General features: G+C 48.4%; 1 protein-coding gene across 5 annotated transcripts in view; it reads left to right on the top strand.

Annotated features, from left to right (window-relative positions):
* Positions 1 to 23,227, top strand: part of LOC128880403 (homeobox protein homothorax) — a 440,840-nt gene that overhangs the window by 397,118 nt on the left and 20,495 nt on the right. For all 5 annotated transcript variants that reach the window (XM_054130450.1, XM_054130449.1, XM_054130448.1 and 2 more), the window contains one exon: positions 22,306 to 22,364. In XM_054130450.1, coding sequence (XP_053986425.1) covers positions 22,306 to 22,364 — 59 coding nt within the window. The remainder of the gene's footprint in view (positions 1 to 22,305; positions 22,365 to 23,227) is intronic.

Below are 23,227 nucleotides of genomic sequence, written 5' to 3'. Positions count from 1 at the left end.
TACTTTCGATTTTCCGCGTAATTACCTCCCGAGCATAGTTCCGCGACAGTCTTGTTATCTCGGCCGTGATAGATAGCGCAAATAAACATCTCACGGCGAAGCCAGAAGTCGCTGCGCGCACCTAAGATGGCTAACGGCAGCTCGGCCAAGAATAGAAATGCCTATTATTGTGAGGCCGGGAACGACAGGGGCCCCGGGAACAGCGAGAAAAGACCTTTTGTCGTGATTGCAACCTCGTCTCGACGTTCAACGCGAATGTTCGTTGTTTAGGTCCCGTTGAACGCTAATGAAAACCCTGAGGAATACCTAGATCATGCTATGGTGTCCTAATGGCGTGTGAGGATAAAAGGTGCGAGGAAGAGAAAGGTTAGAAATTCTTAAGTAACTCTTGTATTGTAGGACTCTGTGTCTGACCAGGGTACGTCGACACTGTCCTCATTCTACTTACACCTATTCCTCTTATTCTTGGGAACGTCTGTTCAGGATCTCATCGTTCTTTCAACTTACGATACTATAAGTAATTTATATACCTAACAAGTTATTACTGACTTGGCATGATCTTCCAACTATTTGAAATATAGCTCGCAGTTATAGTTTACAGACTGCAAATACCAGTTCTCTTGATAAAAGGAGAGCTTCACTCGAAGCTAAACAGAAGGAATGCTTCTACCGTTCCTATTTCCGAGAAAACCGAGGCAAAGCTGAAAAAAGAAAAGAGATAATGTGCGGGAGGCGAAAGAACGAAGGAAAGAAGGGAACGCAACGGAATACAGAAGGCGAACGATCAGTTTCCCTTATCGGTCCGCTCGTATCTCCTTGTAGTCCGCTCTATAATTGCCTCTTTTAACTAAGATTACCGGATTTAACTTCTGGATGGATGCGTGCCGCTGGAGCGAGAGCCAGAGCCTCGGTAGTCGGATTTTTAAATTGGTTCTTATAACTTTGAATACGGGGACAACGCTCGCGCGGAATCAAATAAGAGGCGCCTTAAAAGTTTCGGCGTTATCTCGTTCCTCCGTGTTTCTTCCACTCCTGTTGACCCTTTTTGTCCCTGGCGGGGGGATTTTTGGTGGTTGGAGCCTCCCCCGAGCGTTTAATTATCATCTGGCGCTTATCTGGCGAAGAATCCTTCACGTCGTCATTGTTCCTGATTTTTTATTCTCGAAGAGCTGAGAGTTGGAGTTCGGTACGTTACAGTTTCGAAAGCAGTTTTAGTCATGCGTTTCGAGATACCCTGAGCGCAATTATGCGCAACCGTCCAAGTACTCCAATCACTCCAAGAAGCTGAAAGTCGCCCCGTAATGGCGTCGAAGGGCTCGACGGCGTCACGGAGCCGACGCTCACGCGGTTGATGCATGGGGTTGTCGCGCTAGGGGTCATGTGTCATTGGGCCGCTCGGAATCGAGAAACCGAGGTAAGTATCCTCCACCCCAACCCCCTTGCGTGGAATCGACGAGGACCGAGGCCTGGCGATCAACGAAAAGAAGAAAAGGAAAAGCCCGCCGGAGGGGCTGGGTGAAGTCGAAAGGGGAGGTGGGGCAATGGCCCGTGAACCACCGCCACGACGTAATGACGCGGCTCTCCTTTCAAAGATTGCATCGCAGGAAAAGCTCCGCGCGAAGCTGCCTCCCCTTCCAGCCGCCCCCCAACCACCCGACCACCCTTGCCAAGGGGAATCGATACGATGGCTCCAGGAATCCGGAGGGTTTTACGTTAAAATACTGCAGAAAATAATGGCCCGATATACCTCCGTCCGTGAAAGGATGGCGCTTCGTTCGTCGCGCTTCATTCTCCAATCGATGTCCTCTTTCAACCTGCTCGCGCGCTGTCCCTCCTCCCTTCGAGTATCTTCTCAACCCCTCTCGATTCACGGTTGCTCCGCCGAATTACCATGCAGAAGGAGCATACCTCTAATTGCACCTCCAGCCCGATCGGGCTGCGAGCGTCGGGAGGAAATTGGTAGGAAGGTAATTCATCCTGAGATAACGAACACGGACAGGACTTGGAAGGATCCTCGAAACAGGCACGGCGCTGGCAGGATCAGCCCCGTGATTTCGTGGAATCGAGGCACGATAACGCGGTTGTCACGGAACCCCCTTCGTGAGCGTCAGCGGTCCGTCAGATCGGCGACGACGTCCACCGATCCATCGAGGAATGGACGAACCGGTTCCCTCCCCGGGCGTGATTCGAATCGCGGGCGACGCGCGGGAAGACGTCACGCAATCTGCTTGCAATTTCCTTGGAGGGTCTCTGATCTAAATACTGTATCGATAGTCTTCATCGAGCTGTTGATCATATTACAAAGGGGATGCGGATTATAACAGGGGGCGTTTATCAGAAAAAGGGTAGGAAATGGAAGGTGCTAGATTTCACAATCGGTACAATCAAAAAAGAATATCCTAGAAGAAGAGTTTTTTCTACTCCTAGAACAAAGGTACCTTCTGACCATTCCTATGTTCACCGGTCCACCAAATAACCCTTACCAGCGATCCTCCAAATTCCCGCAACTTTCCATCCCCGATACCGTTGATCCTGTTCCCCCTCTCGGCCCTCTCGGTTCACAATAGAGCGTAGCATCGCGGGGAACCGCGGCTTTATCTCGATAATGAAGCCACAAAGGAGAGTCTCTATTTACCCGCGAGCCTGGTTCGTTCACTCCCCCGTTCTCTCGTTACTCTACGCGTCGGTGTGCACGCTCCTCCGGTTTCTGGGTGGTGCGTCACGGGGATATCCGTGCTAACAAGGTCCACTTGGGTGGCGGCGGCCACGGGCTTACCTGGTCGTTTGCTTCGGGTAATATTACCGCGAGACGTTTCGCGAGCCAACGAAGAGATGTTTAGTCGCGGGTGGGTGGAAAGGGGCTACGGCCAACACACGTTGATCCTCGCGAACTTGCACTCTCGGAGTCTCCTCCAGCCCGGAGTTTCCAGCTTCCTTCTCTCTCCTCCTCCATATCGCCTGTATTAGTAGGTATGCGATGATGGTTCGAGCCATCGTCGTGTTTCTCCTTTTTTTACGCGAGCGAGCAACGCAGGGCCGAGTAACGAGCGCATGCAAATCGCTGCCACGACCCTATCAGTTATTTTTAATACAGGGCTTGATGCCCGGTCGGATTTATTCGTCTCCGCGCACGACCTCCCCGGATCGTTGGGAAACTTTATGGAATAACATCGTCCGATGTTAACGATTCCTATTGAAAAGGGCCAGCGCCCGATTTATGGAATGCCCCGTCCAGCGGCGTCATTGTTGCTTCCCGCGGGATCCTCGAGGCTGTCGGGAAATGATCTATGGAAATGCGAGCCGGCGACGCACGTCGTCACCGCGGATTATTCGACGGCGAGTTTTATCGCCACTACCGCTGGAATGGCGATGACACGTTAACGTCTGCGATTTAGAGAGGCGCGAGGAAGGTGGACGAATTTCTTTGTGGCATTAATTTGTCTGTAATACTTGTCAATAGTGGGTACGAGGTTATAAAATTGACGAAGAGCAGTTAGGATTATTCCAACGGGATTCTTTTTGAAGTTTAGGTGAGGTCAGAGGATATTAAGTCAGACATTGTTAGGTAACCTTCGATTTGAACCAGAAGAGTCCATTTTCATCCTCCATCGTCAATTTGCCCCCGATACAACGGGACCAGTGACTCGAGCAGCCAGATTCGCGGTTACCCCGGGTGACGGGGCACGGGAATCAAGGTCAGAGTCGTAAAAGCGAACGACAGGGGCCGAGGAGGGTAAACCTGGTGGTCGATCGATGCAATTGTCTGCGAAGACGCCGACACTCTCTCTCTCTCTCTCTCCCTTCGCTCGCATGCCATAAACGCAGTAGTGGGCCCCGGGTGCAAGCTCCGGGGTTTATTATCAGGCCAGGCTCCCAATTAAGCGGCAGCAGCTGTGAAAATTAATGGAGCACAGCTTTTAAGATGTAATTGGGCACATTCATAACTCAGGGTGAAAAGAGACCGGGAGGGAAAAAGCGGCCAGCCAGGGGCGGGAGGGAAGAGAAACGGGAGAAGGCCAATCTCCCCTGCACGGGAATACACTGTTGTAATTGATACAGCTATATACACGTCGCTTTTTTCGACGAATAAAATGCAGCCGAGGCGTTTCCACCGCCGACAATTCATTCCGCCTCGGATCTTTGGAAATAAATACTGTGCGAGGCAGAGGGAGGTCGACCTTGTCCATCGACGTGTCAGGATGTGGAAAACACTCTTACCATGGAAGCTTTAGAAGGTTCAAAGAAACAAGGTTGATACCTAATTGATACCAAACTTCCTCAGAACCAAGTGTCAGCGACGCGGGGATTCGTCGGAGGCCAAGCCACGCAGAAAAATGAATACCGTGGATAGGGTTGAAACGCCAGCACGAATAGAAGAGGAGCAAAAGTCAGGGAAAGAGTGGATTCGTGTATCCCTGTTGCTTTCGCGAGATGGTGATAGCGACGATGTAATAATAGCGAACGACGTGGCATTGTGCTCTCGAAGGGCACCCTGAGGGGGTTGGCGGGGACGCGGCCGGGGTTGGACGCCCCTTCAGACGCTCGTAAACATTTCGTAAATTTGCTCCACAGGTGTGCCATCGCGGCAACTAAGCCATCCACGCCCGACCGAATTCGCCTATTTACTTGCGCGACGTACACCCCCTACACACAACTACCCCTTTCTGGGGCTCGTTATCCCTTCCGGCGCGCTGATCTTTGTTCTGTAATTGCGACGTCTGGAGTTTTTCCTCCTCGAGCGTGGAACGCTTCGCTCGGGAGGAAAATTGCGATTGCGTTTTGCCCTCTTCCATCCTCGAGGTGGAGGGATGGGGGACAGCGGTGTTCTTTGAGCTTGGATCCTTCGACGAGGCGGATGTCTGCGCGCGACGTTGCCGATTTTATTCCCAAAACCGGAACTGGGAGGGTTGGAAACGTTGAATTGAGAGATGGTTCGATGAAATACTCATAGTTTGATGGAAGATGGACAGTTTATATCATAGATGGATATGGATCACTGTAGATAAATTACCATAGATGAAAGTGGCGTACAATTACGTGATTTATTTCAAGAAGAGATCCAAAGCTGAAAACAATTTCACTCGCTCTTTGGATTCCTCCCTTGGGAACTATCGCTGCTAAAGAATCAACCTACACGCCTAAATAAGAACCTCCACCTGCTGAAACAATTTCTCGATTGAATAATATACACAGCACGTCCACCCCAATGTTCCAAACATATTCGTCCCCTTTCTGGCGAAAGGGTTAAACGTCAAGAATAATTTCGCCCCAGTGTTCACTCGTGGATTTGGTCGTAGGTGGTCGACGATGCATCCACGTAGTTCGAAGGTGGTCGTAGGAGGAGTGCGCGATGGCGGAGGTGGTGGAAGAGGTGGAGAAGGACGCGGCGGAGGGTACCGTTCCGGAAACTGCGCGCGGATGTTAGCTACGTACGCGTCGTGCGAGCAATGGCGGCGTAACCCGCTCCACGTAGAGTGATGGAGGAGCTTCGTGCCCGGGATACCGGTTTCCGGTTCGGTTCTTCGCCGATAATCTCGATCCTGGCGCACCTGCGCCCCTCTCTCTCTTTCTTTTCCTCTCCTCGTTTCTCCGTTCCGCGTGAACCGCGTAAAAATATCGCGAACCTCCGGGAAGAAATATGCAAAACGCGAAAGCCAGGCGCAAGCGGCACGTACGCCGTTGCATTTCTTGTTTCCTGTTACCCTTTTTAACCTCCTCCTCCAAATGAGATGCCCCCGGGGAAAATTATGATTTCGAGGCTATCGCGCCCGAGCCTCGTAACTGAAATTCGATTCGGGTGAACGGGCATGCGTCCATCTTGGAATATTTTCAGGATAGCCGTGTATCGCTAATTTATTTTCCTGCAGAAGGCTTGTCGAAACTTATGGGTTCTGCTGGATGCTTCCCTAATTTGCAGGAGAATTGTAAGACTTGTCTTATTTCTGTTAAATGTTTCAACAGCCATAGTTATTATACCGACACTTTCTTCTTAATTTTACGTTTATCACGGTATCATGTATCGCTTCTCAGTTCTTCGTTGATCCATAGTTTTGATACTATTTACAGTATAGCTTACGTTCATTTCTATATTTATTGGGGCCCACTGGCTCCCCTACAGCTCGGGTATCTCAGGATCGCTAAACCCGTACCTAACGAAGACCTAAACCCGTACTGTAGCCGCATACGCGCATGCTACAACCCTTGAGGGTCATTCCAATGATCGTCCAAGCCATACCATTTAAAATAACTTAAGAACCAGGGTAATTATCATGCTTAGAAACTACACATTCTACTATACGCCAAGAGGTGAATTCGTCTTTCGTAATTCGAGTGGACAAGCATCCAATTTCAGAAACAGCACCGCCGTTTAAACACTTGCACTCCGTCCCGGAGCGGGTATCTCGTCATCTCTATTATCAATGCTCGTCCCTACATTAGACCACCCCCGATGTTCGTCCAGGCGCGTACACAGCGCCGACAGAAATGTAACGTCGAAGCCGGCGCGCGGCATAAAGGCCGCGTCCGAAGAGCCATTCGGTCGGCGTGTTCCCTCGTGGGCTCTATTAGGAAAGTGTGATGGAGTTTTGCGAGCGCGATTACACCTAAATGAGAATTACCCCTGCTCTGTCTCTCTGCCCCCCCTCGATCAACATGGGAACCGTAGGGGTCGAGTTCAACCCTTTCGCTGCCACGCCGTTACGCGTCTCCGCTCGTGTGTGGAATAGGTGTTGGGCGTCGCGTCCTCGGATAATGGTCGACGAAGGGGAACAATGGACAGAAAATTGCTTTATGCTCCCGGTTCTTAATACGTCCGGGCCTGAGGGATCCCTTCCGTAGGAAATTGTGCCACGACGTTCAGCGCTGTGCTCTTGCTGTTCGACGTGAACCGTAAGTGTCTAGAGTAGAATCTTAAAAATGAAACAATCTTCTTACATTTTCTGTGCTGTGTCTCCACTTCTCACCAATTCACTAAGACACGTAACCAATCACCACGCTCGATTTCCAAAATCCAACAGAACATCCCCTCGCCCAAACACCCACCTCGAATCCACCTCGTATTTTCTACTATCGAACAACCTGGAATTCATATCACATTCCGTTCATATTCATTCTCGTCTCGCCAGGCGTTATCTCGACCGCTCACGTCGGAAAAGAGTATATTCGATTTATGGTAGGTCGATGCAAATGGCGGCCAGCGCAATTCTTTCTCCGTGTTCACCTAATCCCTTTACGACGCTCCACTCCGGCCGTGGATCGAAAAAGGGGGTGGAAGGTGGTCATCGACGCCTTCGTGTTCCAATCGCCTCCGTCGAATCTCAAAGGCTTTGGCCCGCATATTGGCCGACTCGTATCTCCCGTGGAAGCTCCAGGAGCTTTTGTTGTCTCAAGTGTGTACGCACACACGTCCGCTACGTAGGGGATGGCACGTACACGCCGTGTAGGGACGAGGGTGGGGGTTGTGGGGCTCTCTCGCGCGTTATTTAGCGACAATGTGTCGCGCATAGAAACTGCCTTAAAGCAGCCAATAAACGCCGTTACGCGGCCGTCCTAGGCCGCCACCCCCGGCGGCCTTCGGGGGCCAATTTCGTCAGATTTCAGGAAATTGTTGTTACGTCCAGAAACGGTGCCTGGTGTCGCGCGCTGAATCAACAAACGGGGTCGAGAGTCACGCGCCCCGATGGCTGACGCATGGCTGCGTCCAGGGATCGGCCGTTAAATTACACTCGTGAACGATGGACATTTTGGTCTTTGGAATTACCGATGAGATCCCTTCGTATCACATTTTTCTAAAGGTGGAAAATCAGCTATTGCTACTTAACCCTTTCGGTTAAATCACTCATATCCACCGAAAGCATCTATCCACCGATTCTAACGTGATACAATCTCGAATGGTACGGTACACATCCGATACCGAGGCCACGGCTCCACGTGCCTCCAGTAAGTCAGAGACAAGAACCCCCGGACGCCACTAAATCCGCAGAATCAAAGCTATCCGCGTAAAACCGATCGCAGTATTTCCTCAACGAAGGCCATGCATCACGACCGTTCGAATTATCAAAACAAGAAGCCATCGATCTCTCCAGCAGGAAGATGTATAACAAGCGTGTACACCAGGTCGTGATTCCTCCACCTGGCCGCGATCTGGTGGGTTAGGTCTGGCCAGGGCCGAAAAGCACTGGCGCATCCCCATGGGCCCGGTTCCCCTATTAACTCCCTACGTGCCTAGACGGCTAAATGTTCCGCTTTGCGAGGAGATAATGAAAATTACAAATAGCCGCCCGCGTCGTACGTGTGCGCACGGTGGTCCCGAGATCGAGTCGGATCCGACGTCGAAAGTTTCGCCGTCGGGACGGCCGCGCTGCTCGGACTTATAGGAAATTGTCGGCCGTTATATTTTGTTGGGGGAAGCGCGGGGGTGGCAGGAAGCCAGCCCCCATCGCGTGGAATACATTCGAAGTGCCGATAAGTAGATTGGCTAAGGCCACTCCTGGGGGAAGGTTGATTCCACGTGATTGCTGGACCTGGTCGTTTCGCTGCTATCTCGAGACAAATGTCTGGCGTCGTGACGCCGCGGAGGATGGAGGTCACTGGGAGGAGTCCGGAGCTCGACTCGCGGAGTTACCACTTTTGAACCGTGTATTAGCAACGTTTAATACTGACCAGCGTCCAGCCGAGGCTTGGGAACTTTGATAACCGCAGAATCGATTCGCTGACTTTGATTAAGCGATTTAATTGAGTGGTGTAATTGCTTGCTGGGCAGGAAGATTCGAGTCTTGCTCGTGGGGTATAAATGTTAAAGTTAGAATTAAATTTAATAGAATGATGTCACCTATATTTAATTTTTAATTTCATGAATAGAATGGTAGAAAGGGGTAAACTGTCAAACACCTGTCATTCTTTTAACAAATTTGAATTCATTGATACTCCCAGATGGCCTTATTTTCCAATAATAATACTTTCAGCCTTGGTATTTCGAACCTTCATGGGAATAAATATAAAATGATACGAACACATGCAGAACCTAACCTTAATTTGTAATTGAAATAGAATGGGGGTCGCAAACTGTCGAACACCTGTCGTTCTTTAATAGAAATTTTAGTTATTTGGTACTCCCAGTAAGCATGGCCTTATTTCCAATAATAATTCTTTCAGACTTAGTATTTCGAACCTTCGTAGCAATAAATATAAAATGATACAAACACACACACTGTCTAATAAACAAGACCAAAATACTACGGTGGAAGGTTTTGAAGATAAAAAGCACATTTTCCCAGGCCACCGAAGAGTTCAATATCTCCCCGAATTTAATACTCCCAGCAGCATCTGTCCACCTTCAGCAACTCCACTTACGCTAGACTCCTTCCTAGCCACCGCACCTACCTTTCCTACCCCCGTAAAATATGGAGTGCGAGGGCAGCGGGAACTCGCTGGAATTTGATAGAACCGTCTGGTCCAGGACTAATAATTTCTTTCCTCGTGTGTAACGAAGCAACTTCCCCTCCTCCAGACTCTGGGTCTGCCACCTTCGTGCCCAAGCAGAACCAGATGGGGGTGGAGAGCAATGCATGGCTGTGGGAGTGGGGTGGCAACAGCAATAACACGCGCGCGCGTCGGTGAAATTAGTTTTCCAGATAATCATCTCACGGTATTGTGTGCTGCGTCTCGTAGTTTCCGGCACGGATGCGGGGGTGGACGGCGACTGTGGAGTTTGCTGCGAGGACGGGGCAGCTGGTTCGCGAACACGGCTTAAAATATAAACGCGGATTAATGCGGAGTTACGAGCGCGCGCTCGATAAGGAAGGCAATTTTCGCACACCGTCCAGGAGATCTTTTACTCTTTCTTGTTTTCGTCCCTCTTCCTCGCTCGACGCCAACGGTATGGTTTCTTTTCGTGGTTCTTCGTTGATTGGAGAATTTTCGGACTGGGATGCAATTCCTTCGGTTGATTAGTGTTTCTTTTAGGGTTGGCTGATGGATTTGATTGCGTAAAAGTAATGGTGATTTGTTCATTCAGAGGAATGGTTCATTTTCTGAAAATGTTTTTATGATAGATATATTAGAGTAGCCTGGTTTCTATTCGAAATTATGAAAATCTTTTTAAAATATACACTGGAAGGAACAGCATCTCCTTTCTTACGAGATTAATTTTTGTAATAAATTTCAATGAAAAGTTTGACACATAAAAGCAATTACTCCTTGCAATAATTCTAAACAATGTAATTTTAATCAAACCCTAGACGACGTTTCGTTAGCACCGTGAAGGGACGTTCTCGCGCGAATCGAATAATCGTCAATTCATCCCCAGTCGAGGTTGCATTCTTCCACGGGAGCAAGGATAAAAGACAGGAAGCATGACGTCCTTCGTGCATCGACCCTCGGGTGTTCGCCCCTTCTGCGTTATTTCGTGGCGTTCCCGGTGATTAATGTTGCCGAACAAATTGTCTAGAAAAACATGTCGTAGCCGGGGCATTTCCCGCGCGTGCTGTGCACCCTTTATCTGGCCTGGCCCGAGCCACCCTTATTTCCCTCGAGCGTGGAGGAAGCGCACACCACTTGCCGCCCCCGTTTCTCCTCCTTTCTGACGCACCGCACCGTGTGCACACGGGCTCCGTGTATACATGCCTGCATACATACATTACGCAGATGATATCCGAGTAATCCGATTTACTTCGACTTCGCTATCAACGGTGGGAGCACCCACCCCCGTTTCGGGTAATTATACACCAGCCGTGCAACCCCCGGGTACGGCAGGCTCGACTGACGCTTAACGAGAGATTAGATGATCCGATTTCATCGCTGGCGACGATCGATTGACTTTGCATGGACGCTGCGAACGCGTTACCAACACTAGAAGAGGATAGCGAGGGTTCAGGAATGTTTAAATTGGAAGTGGGTTCAAGGATGAATGTTTTTATTAGTCATCCGCTAATTTTGGTAAATGGAACACTGATATTTCAATTCCTGTAATCACCTCCACTCCAATAAATTTAAATATAATAGAAATATAATAGAGTTTCGGTCTGCAAGTGAGATCGAAAGGATTTTTACGCACAGGTGTATCGAATATCCCACAATTTTTCTCCGTGCGATGGAGTGGAAAACGAGGCGGGAGAGGAAACTCTGTCGGGTGGATTCCAAACGTCATCTCGTTAAAGTCACGCACGACAACGGTACATCGTTTGCAAAAACCCTCGACAAGCCACGGCGTGTCTGCTCGTTCGCCGCGCTCCTATCCACTAAATCTTCTCGATATCTCGCATCTCTCCGGTTCCCACCTGCGAATTACAAATTACCAGATGACTCGCAGGACTGCAACGGGCCCCTTTCCACCCTGGGTACCCCTGGTACCAGGCTTTTCGTTTGCGAGCGTCACCGAAACTGAAACGTCCGACGAGGAAAGCAATTTTCATTTCGCTGGAAATTGGGTACTGAGGTGAGGGAGAAGCTTGTTGGGATAGTAATCTCGCTCAAACAATATCTCACCAAAATAAATTTTCAAACAAATCCTCGATGCCTCTATTTTCTCCGTTCACTGTCCGAATAAAACTTTCCTCGTTCCTGATAAAGAGTCACGAAGCCTGGACGTCTCGAAGGCGAGAATCGAGCGAGAAAAGAAAGAGAAGTGCGGAGGAAAGCGGAGGGCAAAGAGAGAAGGACGGGGCGGAGGCTGGTAGCAATTTCGTGGTATTATTTACATCCCTGCACGCGGGACGCGGTGCGGTCACGCTTTATACCTGATCAGCGACACGGCTGTATAGAAGGGGGGAGGGAGGAGAACGTACCTGTATACATTTCACCTTTTCGTAGGTAAACGCGCGGGCTGCACGAGCGCGCGAGGCACCAGCCCGTCGCATAAAGCCCGGATTTTATTACAAGAGGATTCAAATTCCGCGCACACACGGCGAGCCCCTACGGCGCGGTCGGAGAAACGAGAGAAAAGACCGTAGGAATATAAAAAATGCCGGCCCAGGACCCCGTGAATCCTCCCGCGGCGTAAACCCATAAACCACTCGCGTATTCTATATCTCGCGGATAAAAATTTCGATCCTCTGTCCCTCTTTCCTCTACCTGTTCTGATTTTCTCCTTCTCCTTCCTAAAAGGAAACTGAAGTATTAATCTTTTGAATTAGAATCTTTTTATACTAATCTAGTACTATCTTAAACTGGCAGCCAACGTGTTAAGAATTTCTATATTTAATTAGTAATATCATAACACAGGCATCATTGCAGTTCCATTTTCCCATACAAATCCAACGAGTACCACAACTCCAAATTCCTCCATCTGCAGCAACATTCCTCCCCTTACCCGCGCATTGGCGACACGTAAATCCTGCAGGATGAAAATCGTGTCGAGAATTCCCGTCACACGTTTCCTCGAGCTTTCCCCGTTCGTCGCGAGAACAGTAGAGTCTAAGAGTGGAAGGATCGTCCGGATGAGAAACGCGCGGAGATGTGTAACGCTTCCACGTGGCGGGCGGAGATGTAGGGAAAAGATTTCACGGCGCGGAGATGGTAAACGGGACGCTTTAGGGCCATCAGGAGGACGGAGCGGTCAATCTAAACGACCCCTTATCTGCCGGCGAGCCTCTTTCTCTCCAGGACTCTGTTTATTCCTTCCGTGAAATCTGAATAAAAAGCGGTTACGCGGAGTGAAACACAGAGATCTCGGAGATCGGGCTTCCCTTTTACTCGAGGCCACCAGCGGGGGGATGGATGGTCGCGCGTTTTTTGGGAGACTAAACAACCACATTTGCGTCGTAGAACGGCGTGGTTAGTGGGCTAGGTGCTTTACTGTCGCCACGTGGTCCTAAACACGCGGAAACGAGTGAAGAGAGTCAAGCTATGGTCGGACATGCAGGAAAAGGTCGTAGCGTTTGGGTTCGTTTATTATTAATACAGTACAGGGATGAGGAAGGCTCAAAGGATGAAATGGCCATGTAAAAGTTGGAGTTTTAGATGGGGTGTTGATCTCGTTTGGACAGGAAAATTATCCCTTTTACCTTCGAGGCTGTTCCTCGAGCCAAGATCGCGAAGATCAATCCATAGCTGATGTCTCCAATCGCCACCCTCTCCAAAGGGTTCTCCACACCACCTCCTTCGAAAACCGAAGCCAGACCATCGCGTTCCACGAGTCCTCCTCCTTCCAGACGTCGAAAGGGCGCGTTAGCGTTCCCTGGAATTTCCGGGGATCGTTACTTTCCCGTTTGCGTCTGGTCCCGCGATTACCAGGGCCAGAAGAAGGTGAGGGGATGGTGGGGAGTCGGCAGTTTATAACGGCGTCAGCAGTTGCTACATATAGTGGCCCCGGTTCCCGAAGTTTAAGAGACTGTTACAAGCTGACGCCTCCGTTGGTGCCTACGGAGATGGGGTGAAAATCAGGCTGTAAGGGGGCAGAAACGTGGAAAGGGGAGGAAAGTAGACGAACAGGGGGTGTTAGGTGCGGAGCAAACCGGGGTATCAACCCTCGACCCGACGACGAGATGAGTCTGACCCCGACGACGAGGTAGCCGGTGACAATCGGCTGGAGTACCCACTACCCCATAACGGGGGAGGGTTTGCGACAGCTGCGGACCCAATAACTTGCCTTCGCGAGCCAGCGTGGCGAGGAAGGGCTCGAAATGGCGACAACGTGGCTCCATTACGACAGCCCTGCGCAGACGTCTAGGTCCACTCTAGTCGAATTAGTTGACTAAACGTAATCGACGCCACGGCGTTATGGCTTCCTTATTGGCGTGGCATTCGATCGCCCTGCATTGACGTCTTCGTCCTTTGCGTCTCGTTCCACTTGGACACCTACTTTCGATGGGACTGAGACGATTGGCGTGGTCATGTGTTGTATTAGATAGACTGGAAAGTAACGTCGTTTCTTTTAGATTGAATTCAAACAAATTTTTAATAAATTTCTATTTTTCATCAATTATGTATCAACAACCTTTTGTCATCTAGTGTGCAAATTTGTAATTCCAGTTAGATAGTGAGTGGATTAGTGTTAGGAATGGAATTTTTATAAATACCTTTGGGGGAGGAATTCCTCTGATATTATAGAATTAATGAGTAAGCCATCAACCTACCTTGAATGCGATTAATAAATTTATTAATGTATTCCTGAAATATCTTTCATTTTCATACCACATTTTCAAGCAATGGATTAGTTAAATTTGTACAATTGCTCTTCTGGCGAATCAATAAAATCAGCTCAATTCGCGAAGAACACAGGCATTCCTCATGATTCTAGCCAGCGGTGCTCCAGAATGCTCTTAATATAATTCAGATCGACTTAGCCTGACAGCTGGATACTTCAGCGCGAAAAAGAATCCGTCCATCAGACTCTTCATTTGCCAGAATAACTGCCGCGTCAGCCGAGCTGTCCAAACCGTTGACAGATTTCCCCTCGTTGAGCCTATTAATATTCCAAAACTGCACTTGCTTTGAATTTTAGTTGCGGGGCGTTTAGCGCTGTGCTCGCGATACGAACATCGTACGCGAGTATTCGCGCATGGAAGAGGTTCGTATTCATTCGCGCCAATCAATTATGCCGCTGATCCATTCATAAATACCCGGCAACGCATAAATCTCTGGTCGGGGCACGTCGAGGCCACGCTTGGCGCATTCGAATTTTTGTCGATCGCGGCTCTCGATCCGCTATATAAAACGCTCTCGAAAATCAATGGTGTGTATATGTTCGTGAAGATAGGGTAGACTTTGGGGGCTTTGGAGAAGAAATTAGTAGAGAAGATTTTTTAGTTTAGAGAATTCGATGGAAGCAAATTTAAAGAAGCGTTTGAAGGCTTGTTAAGTAATTTAACAGAGGTTGATATTTTCTTAAATCTATACACACTTCCAGTGGCGTTGAATCGAAGCACTGAGGCGCGTAATATTTCCCAGTGGCCTAATAGAAAACCCGTCGGAAAAATCCGCGGCGAAGGTCGGGAAAGAGCGTAGAGTCTGCACAGAACGTCGAACGTTTTCCCAGGGATCCCTTTATTGGCGCGATCGTCGAACCGCCCATCAACATCAGCGTGAAACGACGCGCCGGGGCTATCGCGCATTGGGAACACGATTTAGTGACGACCCCGGCAAAACAATTATATAAATTCCAGAGAGGGGCGAGGAGGTGCCGAGGGGGGAGGTGCAGTGTGCACTGCCACGGAGGTAGGAATTTTCCGAAAAACCGTTGCGTCGAGGCCATAGATTAAACGCAGCCGAGCTGCACACGTCGAGCAGGGGCCACGTCGATGCGACGCAGCCGTGCGGCTGCGGCTGGAGCTATCAGTGACACGTCGCGTGTTAAATCGCTTTGTTGACACACATAACCTGTCTACGCGTATCCGATACGCGCGATCGCCGCGCAGCTCGCGTATCGTTGCGCTTATATGGCCCGAGCCCAACAGGGACGATTCTCCACGAAAAACCATTACTCCCTCGAGCTGCGCATTTTTTTCCCTACTTGCTCCACTCTTGTCCTCTTGCCTGGAATTTTTTTTCGACACTCCACGGAGTTGGGAGATCAGGGTTTTTTTTTTGATAGATCGAGAGTAATTAATTTGTCGTTGGAGAACTTTTGAGGGTGGGTGGAATGTTGATCGTGGGGGTTGAATGTTCTTAACTATTTGTAAAGCGATAAGATGTATGTACTAATAGCTTTGCTCCCTTCCTACAGCTGCAAAAATTTATCTAACTGAAGTTTCATGAAATTTAATTTGAAAAGGAGTTCAGCATATCCTGGAGTTAAAAGAATTCTCCCAAATTTCCTCCTTCGCACTCTCAACCTAAAAAATTGATTCCACAAACAACAAAGTAACCTCCCCACGGCAGAATCATCCCCGTTTCGAACCTGCGGTCGAACGTAGAAAAGCGAAGAGCAAACATACCCCTCGCGCAGGTTTTTCAATATTCGCTGGGCGAGCATCGCAGCTAAACAGATCGTAAAGTATCGATAAAATCGGCGACTCGGTGGAGCACGGATACAAATTTTCGACGCGGTCGGACCAACCCCTAAATTCAGCTCGCGCGGGGGCGACTCGGTGGCAGCGATTTTGCCCGGCACCGCCAGCCGGAAACCCGATTACACGCTGGAAGGATGCTCACGGTCTACAATGCTCATTGAATTTGTCGAACTGGAATTATGTATCGCGGGGAGCTTCGAGAACAGAGGGCGCGGAGTGGAAAGGGAGAAAGTACAGAGGATTCGGGGTCCCGTCGCGAACCGATCGAATACATTACAATGAAATCGGCGATCCCGATCGAAAAGAGCGAGAGAAGAGCAAGCAACGAACAAGGCCGAAGGAGGTACGAGGAGGAGGAGGGAGCCGTTGAAAGAGCAAAATGAAGAGGGTTGCAGGAGTAGAGGTGCGCGCGAATCGAGCGACCATTATATTCGGATAAAATGATTTTATCGATCGTAAATGCGGCGATGGGGCATCGTCGGCTTATGAGCGGCTGGATTTATAACTCTGACCAGGTTGTCCTTGGATAGGTTTACGTGGGAGAAGGGGAGCAGTTTCACTTCTGCAACAAAGTGGGCCTGAAAGGTGGACGATTTAAATGGCAGATATAAAAAGGAAGACGCTTTATGACTCCATCGAGAAGAGGTCAGGAAAGATTTTCTTTCTTGTGGTGCTCTTGTCAGTGGTGATTAGGGAAGCTTGGATTTCTGGAGATATTGTCTTCCTGGATAGAGGATAGAGGCTCTTAGGATAGGATGGGAGAACCTTCTGGCATTGGAAGGTTACTTGACAAACTTCTTTAATAGACGTAAAACGTACGAATATTTATGAGACTGATCGTAGATGCACTAGCATTGATTTTCTTGTGAATCATGGTTGTTATCCTCCTCAAGCTAGCATCTTAAGCAGATTGAAGGGTTCCTCCGACATCCACAACGACACGTTTCCACGTATCGTTCCGATCCCCGATTCGATTCATCCTCTAATGGGCAATGATCACGGGGATGCCTCTTCGATCCTCGCTAATGCGAAAGCTCGCCGTTCGCGTCGCATTAGTCCGCGGTTCTCTCTACACTGGCGAAATTGATTACCAATACCGACGCGGCCGCGTTACCCTGGCTCCCGCGTTCCCGTGTCCGTGCAGTAATGATGTTTTGATGCGGGGACCCCGGTGCACCGCGCGTATCGACTGCAGTTAACTAATGGAAGCTCTCCGATAATTGCGTGCGCCGACGGAGAGTAAATGTTGCCAGCGCGACAGTAATCATCGTTACTGGTGTTTCTCCTGCGCTGGGAAACGAGTCCACCAACCTAGGGCCTCCATTTTGAGAGGGAACTGTTCATTCGAATCTATGAGGTGGATCTTGGAATTTTTTTGAATTTCTTTTTGAAGGTTGAATCTTTCACCGCTGAAAATTTATGTCGTTAGTTTCATGCTGTAACAAGTAGAAATCTTCAAAGTATTAGTTTTCAACTGTTTTCTGAAAAATTCTTACTTCAGAATAACATCAATCTACACCTATCAACACCTCCCTATATCACCCAACCTTTTTATACCTCCACATACCTCTTTATGCCTCTTCATACTTATCTGGAACCATCCACTTTATCTCGAAGTGTCCATAGCAAACAGGTTGACGCCACCTCAAGCTGACAGAACCATTCGAGCGGTAAGTTCCCACCGATTCTGCGATTCCTTCCGCTAAGTTCCTCAATATCCACTCGACTCGAGGTGTTTCCGAAACCGTATAAATCGAATCCACGCGTTGGCGTGTGTATAAGCAAATTCTGGCATTATTCATGTATGCGCTCGGGAGCGCACTAAATTTCGTCACGGCGCCCCGGAAGGTCATGCGGGAGACACCCTCTCGTAACTCCAGCTTTTATGCCTTTTTTTTCGCGACAGAAGCGTGTCATATGTTCTTGCCTCCCCCTCGCCCCCATAAAAAGTAACGACGAGCCACGAAACCCAGCCGGTATCAGCGATTTGTCAATCGAGCCTCAACGTTTCCGATCCCGGCCTCTCGAGCGACGCAATAAATGGGCTAATGTTTGGGAATTTTGACAACTGACCGCAATTTCGACAATTTTGTTTTATGTCCATCAGAATCTAGGCTGGAGGAAAAGAGTGCATGTGTTTTATTAGAAGAGCAATGATCAAGATAATTTCTTTTTCATTTATTTAGATGTATATGTGCAAAATTAATTGAGTGAAATGTACCCATTTTAATCACTTACCTTTATACATAAACGAAAGGTTGAAAACTCGCACCCACTAATTTGGAACTTTCTCCCCTGGAAATTAAATTTGTCTTGCAAACACATTGCAGCGTAGAGGGGTTCCTTAACCGCGTTTGTTAAATCGTCTTCGCGAGGAGCGTTTAGAGAGAGACAGCGGAGATGTCTAGTTCTATGAAAAATTCAAATTCGGATCCGCGACGATGACGAGGCGACGAGGGGGCCTAGCCTTTCAACCCCTCGCGTGACGGGGCGAGTTCACGCCGCGAAACCGAGATGATGTCCCCCTCTTCGGCTCTCATAATCAAAACTGCATTAAAATCCTGAAAGAGGGACGAGGGCGTCGGTGAAAAGTGTTTTGTCATCCAGGGGCGGCTCCTGCGCAACAATATGCTCCCTTACTCCGCGGGAGGGAGGTTGGACTGCATTTGGAATCCGCGGTGCATCGTAAACCGATCATTTTAGTGTGCCATTGCGATAGCGTGGCGACAATAAAGCAGTAAAAAGCACATCTCTTTTTTCGATTTGGATAAATTCGGATCCAAGGCTCGACGTTCACCTGACGCCATTTTCTCACCTTTTCGAACCATAGTAATCAGCGTAAAAACTAATTTCTCGTCAGTCGATCAACCACGGTAAAATGGTTGATGCGTCTGGGACTGCGCACACCGTTGGAAATTTATGAATAGAACGCCACTCGTACATCTCCAGGAGACGGAGACAGCACGAGGAACTATAGCTAGCCGCGAAGTGCGGCCGTTTAATTGCGGATCGTTCGGTAGCTTCGCCTTTAGTGCGATCGTAAAATCGATTTCCCGTTCCACGCTGCAGGATGGCTTCTTTTCTTGAGATATATCGCAGTCGTGAGAAAGAGTAAACATTAATTAATGGGAAACCTGGGGAATATAGTCCACTGCTTTGAAATACCAGCATCGATTCAACGTCTCTCGTATATTCCATGGATAGCATAGATAGCATGCGCCCCAATCACTTGTAGAAAAAATGGTACATTCTATTTGAATTTTCAATTTGGAAATTCCTATCTCGTACCTACCATCGATACCATACAACAGACACCACTATACCAAAAATTTCGAATTTCACGCCACTCTCGTGAACGCCAAGCGTAACAAACAACCGCGTAGAACAGAGCCACTATGTTTCGCCAGCCAGGAACGAGTCCAACGAGTACATAAACGACAGGAGGATCGGCAACACCGGCTCCCTTCAAAGTCAAGGCCTCGGCTATCGTTGGATGAAAGAGTATCCCTGCTTGTATAAACCGAGGGCCCCTTTCCAGCCCCCAAATACTCCTAAACGCCTCTGGTTCCCCTTTGGCGGCGTAGGCAGCGTGTCACAGCCAGCTGACTACCGTCCCCCACCCCCGTCGCCCTCTCTCCTGGCAACCACCCCCGTGGCTGAAATATCGCCCGAACAATGGCGCGCAGCCCCTGGCCAAAGGAGAAGAGGGACGCTCGCGGTACAGGAGAGAGAAAGAGGAACAGAAGCGGTGGCAACTGCCCAATCTTTTCTCTCTTTTCTCAGTGGTCGGACGAAAATCGGCAAAAATATTTTCGCCCAACCCTCGACTACCCTGCTCTCGGGAAACTTAAGCCGAGCGCGGAGAAAACGGACAGGATAAAATTTTACAGTCGAGGTAGCGGCTGGCAAACGACTCGATCGACCACTCGCGGAGGAGGTTTCGCGTGTTAATTCGTCGAACGGTGTCGTGGAAAAGGGATTTGGAGATGTTGAAAATATCACCTAAACGATTACATATTATCGTAATATATCATATGTAAGTAATATATAAACACAATTTTCGGAGATTTATGGGATGATCTGATACAATATAGACAGTTACTTTGTTAGCATCCACAAATCCTCTCGAATTGCGGGATCCTTGCTCAATCTGGCAACTGGCGTCTTCCATTCCCCATCCCCCCGATAGGCATCCTCGCATTACCATCGATATCGATACTCCGTTCAAGCGTCCAGGGCAGCGTTAATCGAACGCGAAGTCCCTCGTCGGAGATCCTCGACTCTCGGCTAGGTTGGTCCAGCAGATGGCGAGTGACAGTCCGCGCGAACCGAGACTTTAATAATTATTATTCATAAGGGTCTTTGGAGAACTCCAATTCCAGGAAAGACAGAGAAAAAAGAAACAAGAGACATCATATTCTGTAATTAACTATCATTTTGAAAAAACCCTCAAACTAAATTCAATTCAGAAAGTAATTCATATAATCTTCATAGTCACAAGCATCCTTGATCTCCGTACTTGAGCATTTGGAGGACCTCCATCTTCCACGAAATAGAAATCCTCGAGTTCCAGGCGAGTCCAGTCGATAGCGACTGTCAGTTAGCACCACCCACGACTGGAATAATTATTATTCATAAGACTCGAGCGAGGAGTCGGCCAGGCGTGATACTAAGCAAGAAAGATGCGTCGCGAAACAAGAGGGGCCGTGCAGCTGCCGCTTCCTCCTCGACTGCGCCCCCCTCCGTCCTCGTCCCACGGAACCACGGTTTTCCAGGACGAGAAGGGGGTGTGCTCTCGAGTCAGTCGAGCAGAAACCCAATCACTTCCGGCGTCTGCGCCCATTAGGGCGCCGCGACGCTGACGTCGGCTGACGTACACCGTTTCGCCCGTCTTCCTTTCTCACTATCGCTCGCCCTCTGTTCTCCTTCATCCCCATTCCCCGATGGCCTCCACGCGCAGGCCCTCCCTTGGACCTCTGGCAACCTCGAAATAGACCGCAGATCTATTGTTTGGAAAGCGCTCGTACGGAAGCTCCTTCAGCGTGGCTAATGACGTATCGAGGATACCTTGTTTCTTGCTCGCTGCCTCTCTCTTTCTCTCTAGGGTTTCTTACAGCAACACCCTCCCCGTTTCTTCGTTGTTAGCGAGATAATAGGTCGCGTCGTACTCGGGTTTCCGTGGCCGTTACAAAGGGTGAGAAGTTTGCGCCCTTTCGTGAAAAATTTGCACGGTGTTTCGGTAGAACGGAGATGTTCAGATGGAGTTTAGGATGTTAGGAGGATCAGGTTTAGGCGGCAGGTACGGGTAGTTATCCATTTTCCCTTTGGGAAGATTATAGAAGGTATAAATCAAATAGTTTTTCTTCGTCTGGTGGTCCTTGGTTACTCCAAGCGACGTGAATATAATATTTCAGTAGAGTAAGCCTAGCATTGGTCAGACATGTGGCGTTTATTCAACATAGAGAAGTGTACCTCGATTCTAGACTTCCAGGGACTGTTAATCATCACTTTCCAATGCACTTAGATATTTATCACTATGTGTACGGTATACTTAATGCATTCTTAGAGTCTCCATCCTCGATTACAATTAAAACATTTCGAATTAAGGAAATATTGAATAATCCTTGGAACACTCGTTTGGCACGGACGTGATCGATTCGTCGGCGTTCGATTCGAGTTCCGCGCACCTGTAGTCCTCTTTCGCTCGTGCATTTCGCCCGGCCACTTCGTCAAATTAACATACACGATTCGGCTGGAAATTACGTCCGACAATTACCGACCTTACGGCGATGAAATATCGACGCTGCCTCCCCGGTCGGCCAAATTGAGATGAACGATACATCGACGTACGTACGCGCGTTCTGACCGAGCTTTCGACCTTATCGCGGCGATCGCCTAATGCCCGCTACCCGTGATCCAGTGATCTACATAATGAGTCATGAATACGTCGGGGCTACCTGGCCGGGAATCGTTATCTCTGATTACTCGAATGGATTCCTTGGTAGAAACGCTGCGAGCATCACGAGTGATCGTCGTGGCAGATTGGCTCGCGATATTTACTCCTTCCTGGGGCCATTTTTCTTTTCGAAATGAGAGTTGCGATGGTTGTGCAAGCTGAATTAAGAAATAATGAAGTGGAGGCATATTTTTTGGTACGAGTACCTTTATCTTTTTTAGTGCTGTACTATGTACTGTGCTGTTTGGAATAAAGGAAATTGTAAGGTGATTAAGAGAATACAAAATATAACAGGAGTGGAAGTACCTACCCTTAATCGAACGAAAAACCTTCACCGATGAAATGTGCCAATAGTCTAATAGCCAGTGTTCTTTTCTAACGCGAACGTTTGGTCTGTTTCAGGTTCATCAACGCGAGGCGTAGAATCGTCCAGCCAATGATCGACCAGAGCAATCGAGCCGGTAAGACGAGCCCCATTCTGTCAACAGATCCTTACACACACACATACCATACCGAAGACGCGTATAATTTCATGTCACCTGTGCCGGGCATGCATCACGGATACGTTTATCCGGCTTATCACGAGGATTACACACACGGTCCTTATCGCTTGACGTAGATCGATGCGTCGAAACGAAGGAATTTAGCGGCCCCGATATATGCAAGTGCTCGTCGATTTGGCTAATATCTCATTAGGCTAAGTTTCTGTCATTAGAAATATTTTGTTTTGGGTATACGTTCGAACGAACGTAAACTCTGATAGATTTTATGGAATACCCTTCATTCATTATGATTTGTATCCTTTAACTTTTGTAACCTTTATATGATTATATCGATGTTTTGTTTTTATTTTTTTATTAATAGTTTTTAGAATTTTAGAAATAGAGTATTATTAGAACATTAACTCATTTCATCCTTTAATTTTGTTTTATTATATAGATATCTTTTGTTTTTAGAATATTACGTTTCTTTGTCTTTTTAATTTAGATGTTTAGCTTAGTTAGATTGTATCCTATAGTTGTAGAGAGTATATTGTTGATGAAATTTGTTTTGTTAGCGTTAATTAGAGCTATTGGGAAATGTATACACGTTCAATCTAGATGTAAGTTAGATTCTCGTGGATGTACCTCGAGAAATCGGATCCTGGAAACTGGCGATCACGTCGCCCGTTAATTCGCATAATTCGATGAAGAATTGACCGCGACGTGTTGCCCGTGCAATTTATGTAACGGTTGCTCGGAAGCCCTCGGCGTCTCCAAGTGCCGTATCGATCAATTTATCAATAAACGGTCTGAACCTTATTAAGGTCGTTGCTGGTTTTGTC

This window comes from Hylaeus volcanicus, chromosome 7, assembly GCF_026283585.1.
Source record: "Hylaeus volcanicus isolate JK05 chromosome 7, UHH_iyHylVolc1.0_haploid, whole genome shotgun sequence".
Lineage (NCBI taxonomy): Eukaryota > Metazoa > Arthropoda > Insecta > Hymenoptera > Colletidae > Hylaeus > Hylaeus volcanicus.
The sequence above is the reverse complement of the archived record's forward strand: the minus strand, read 5'-3'. Positions and strand labels throughout refer to the sequence as shown.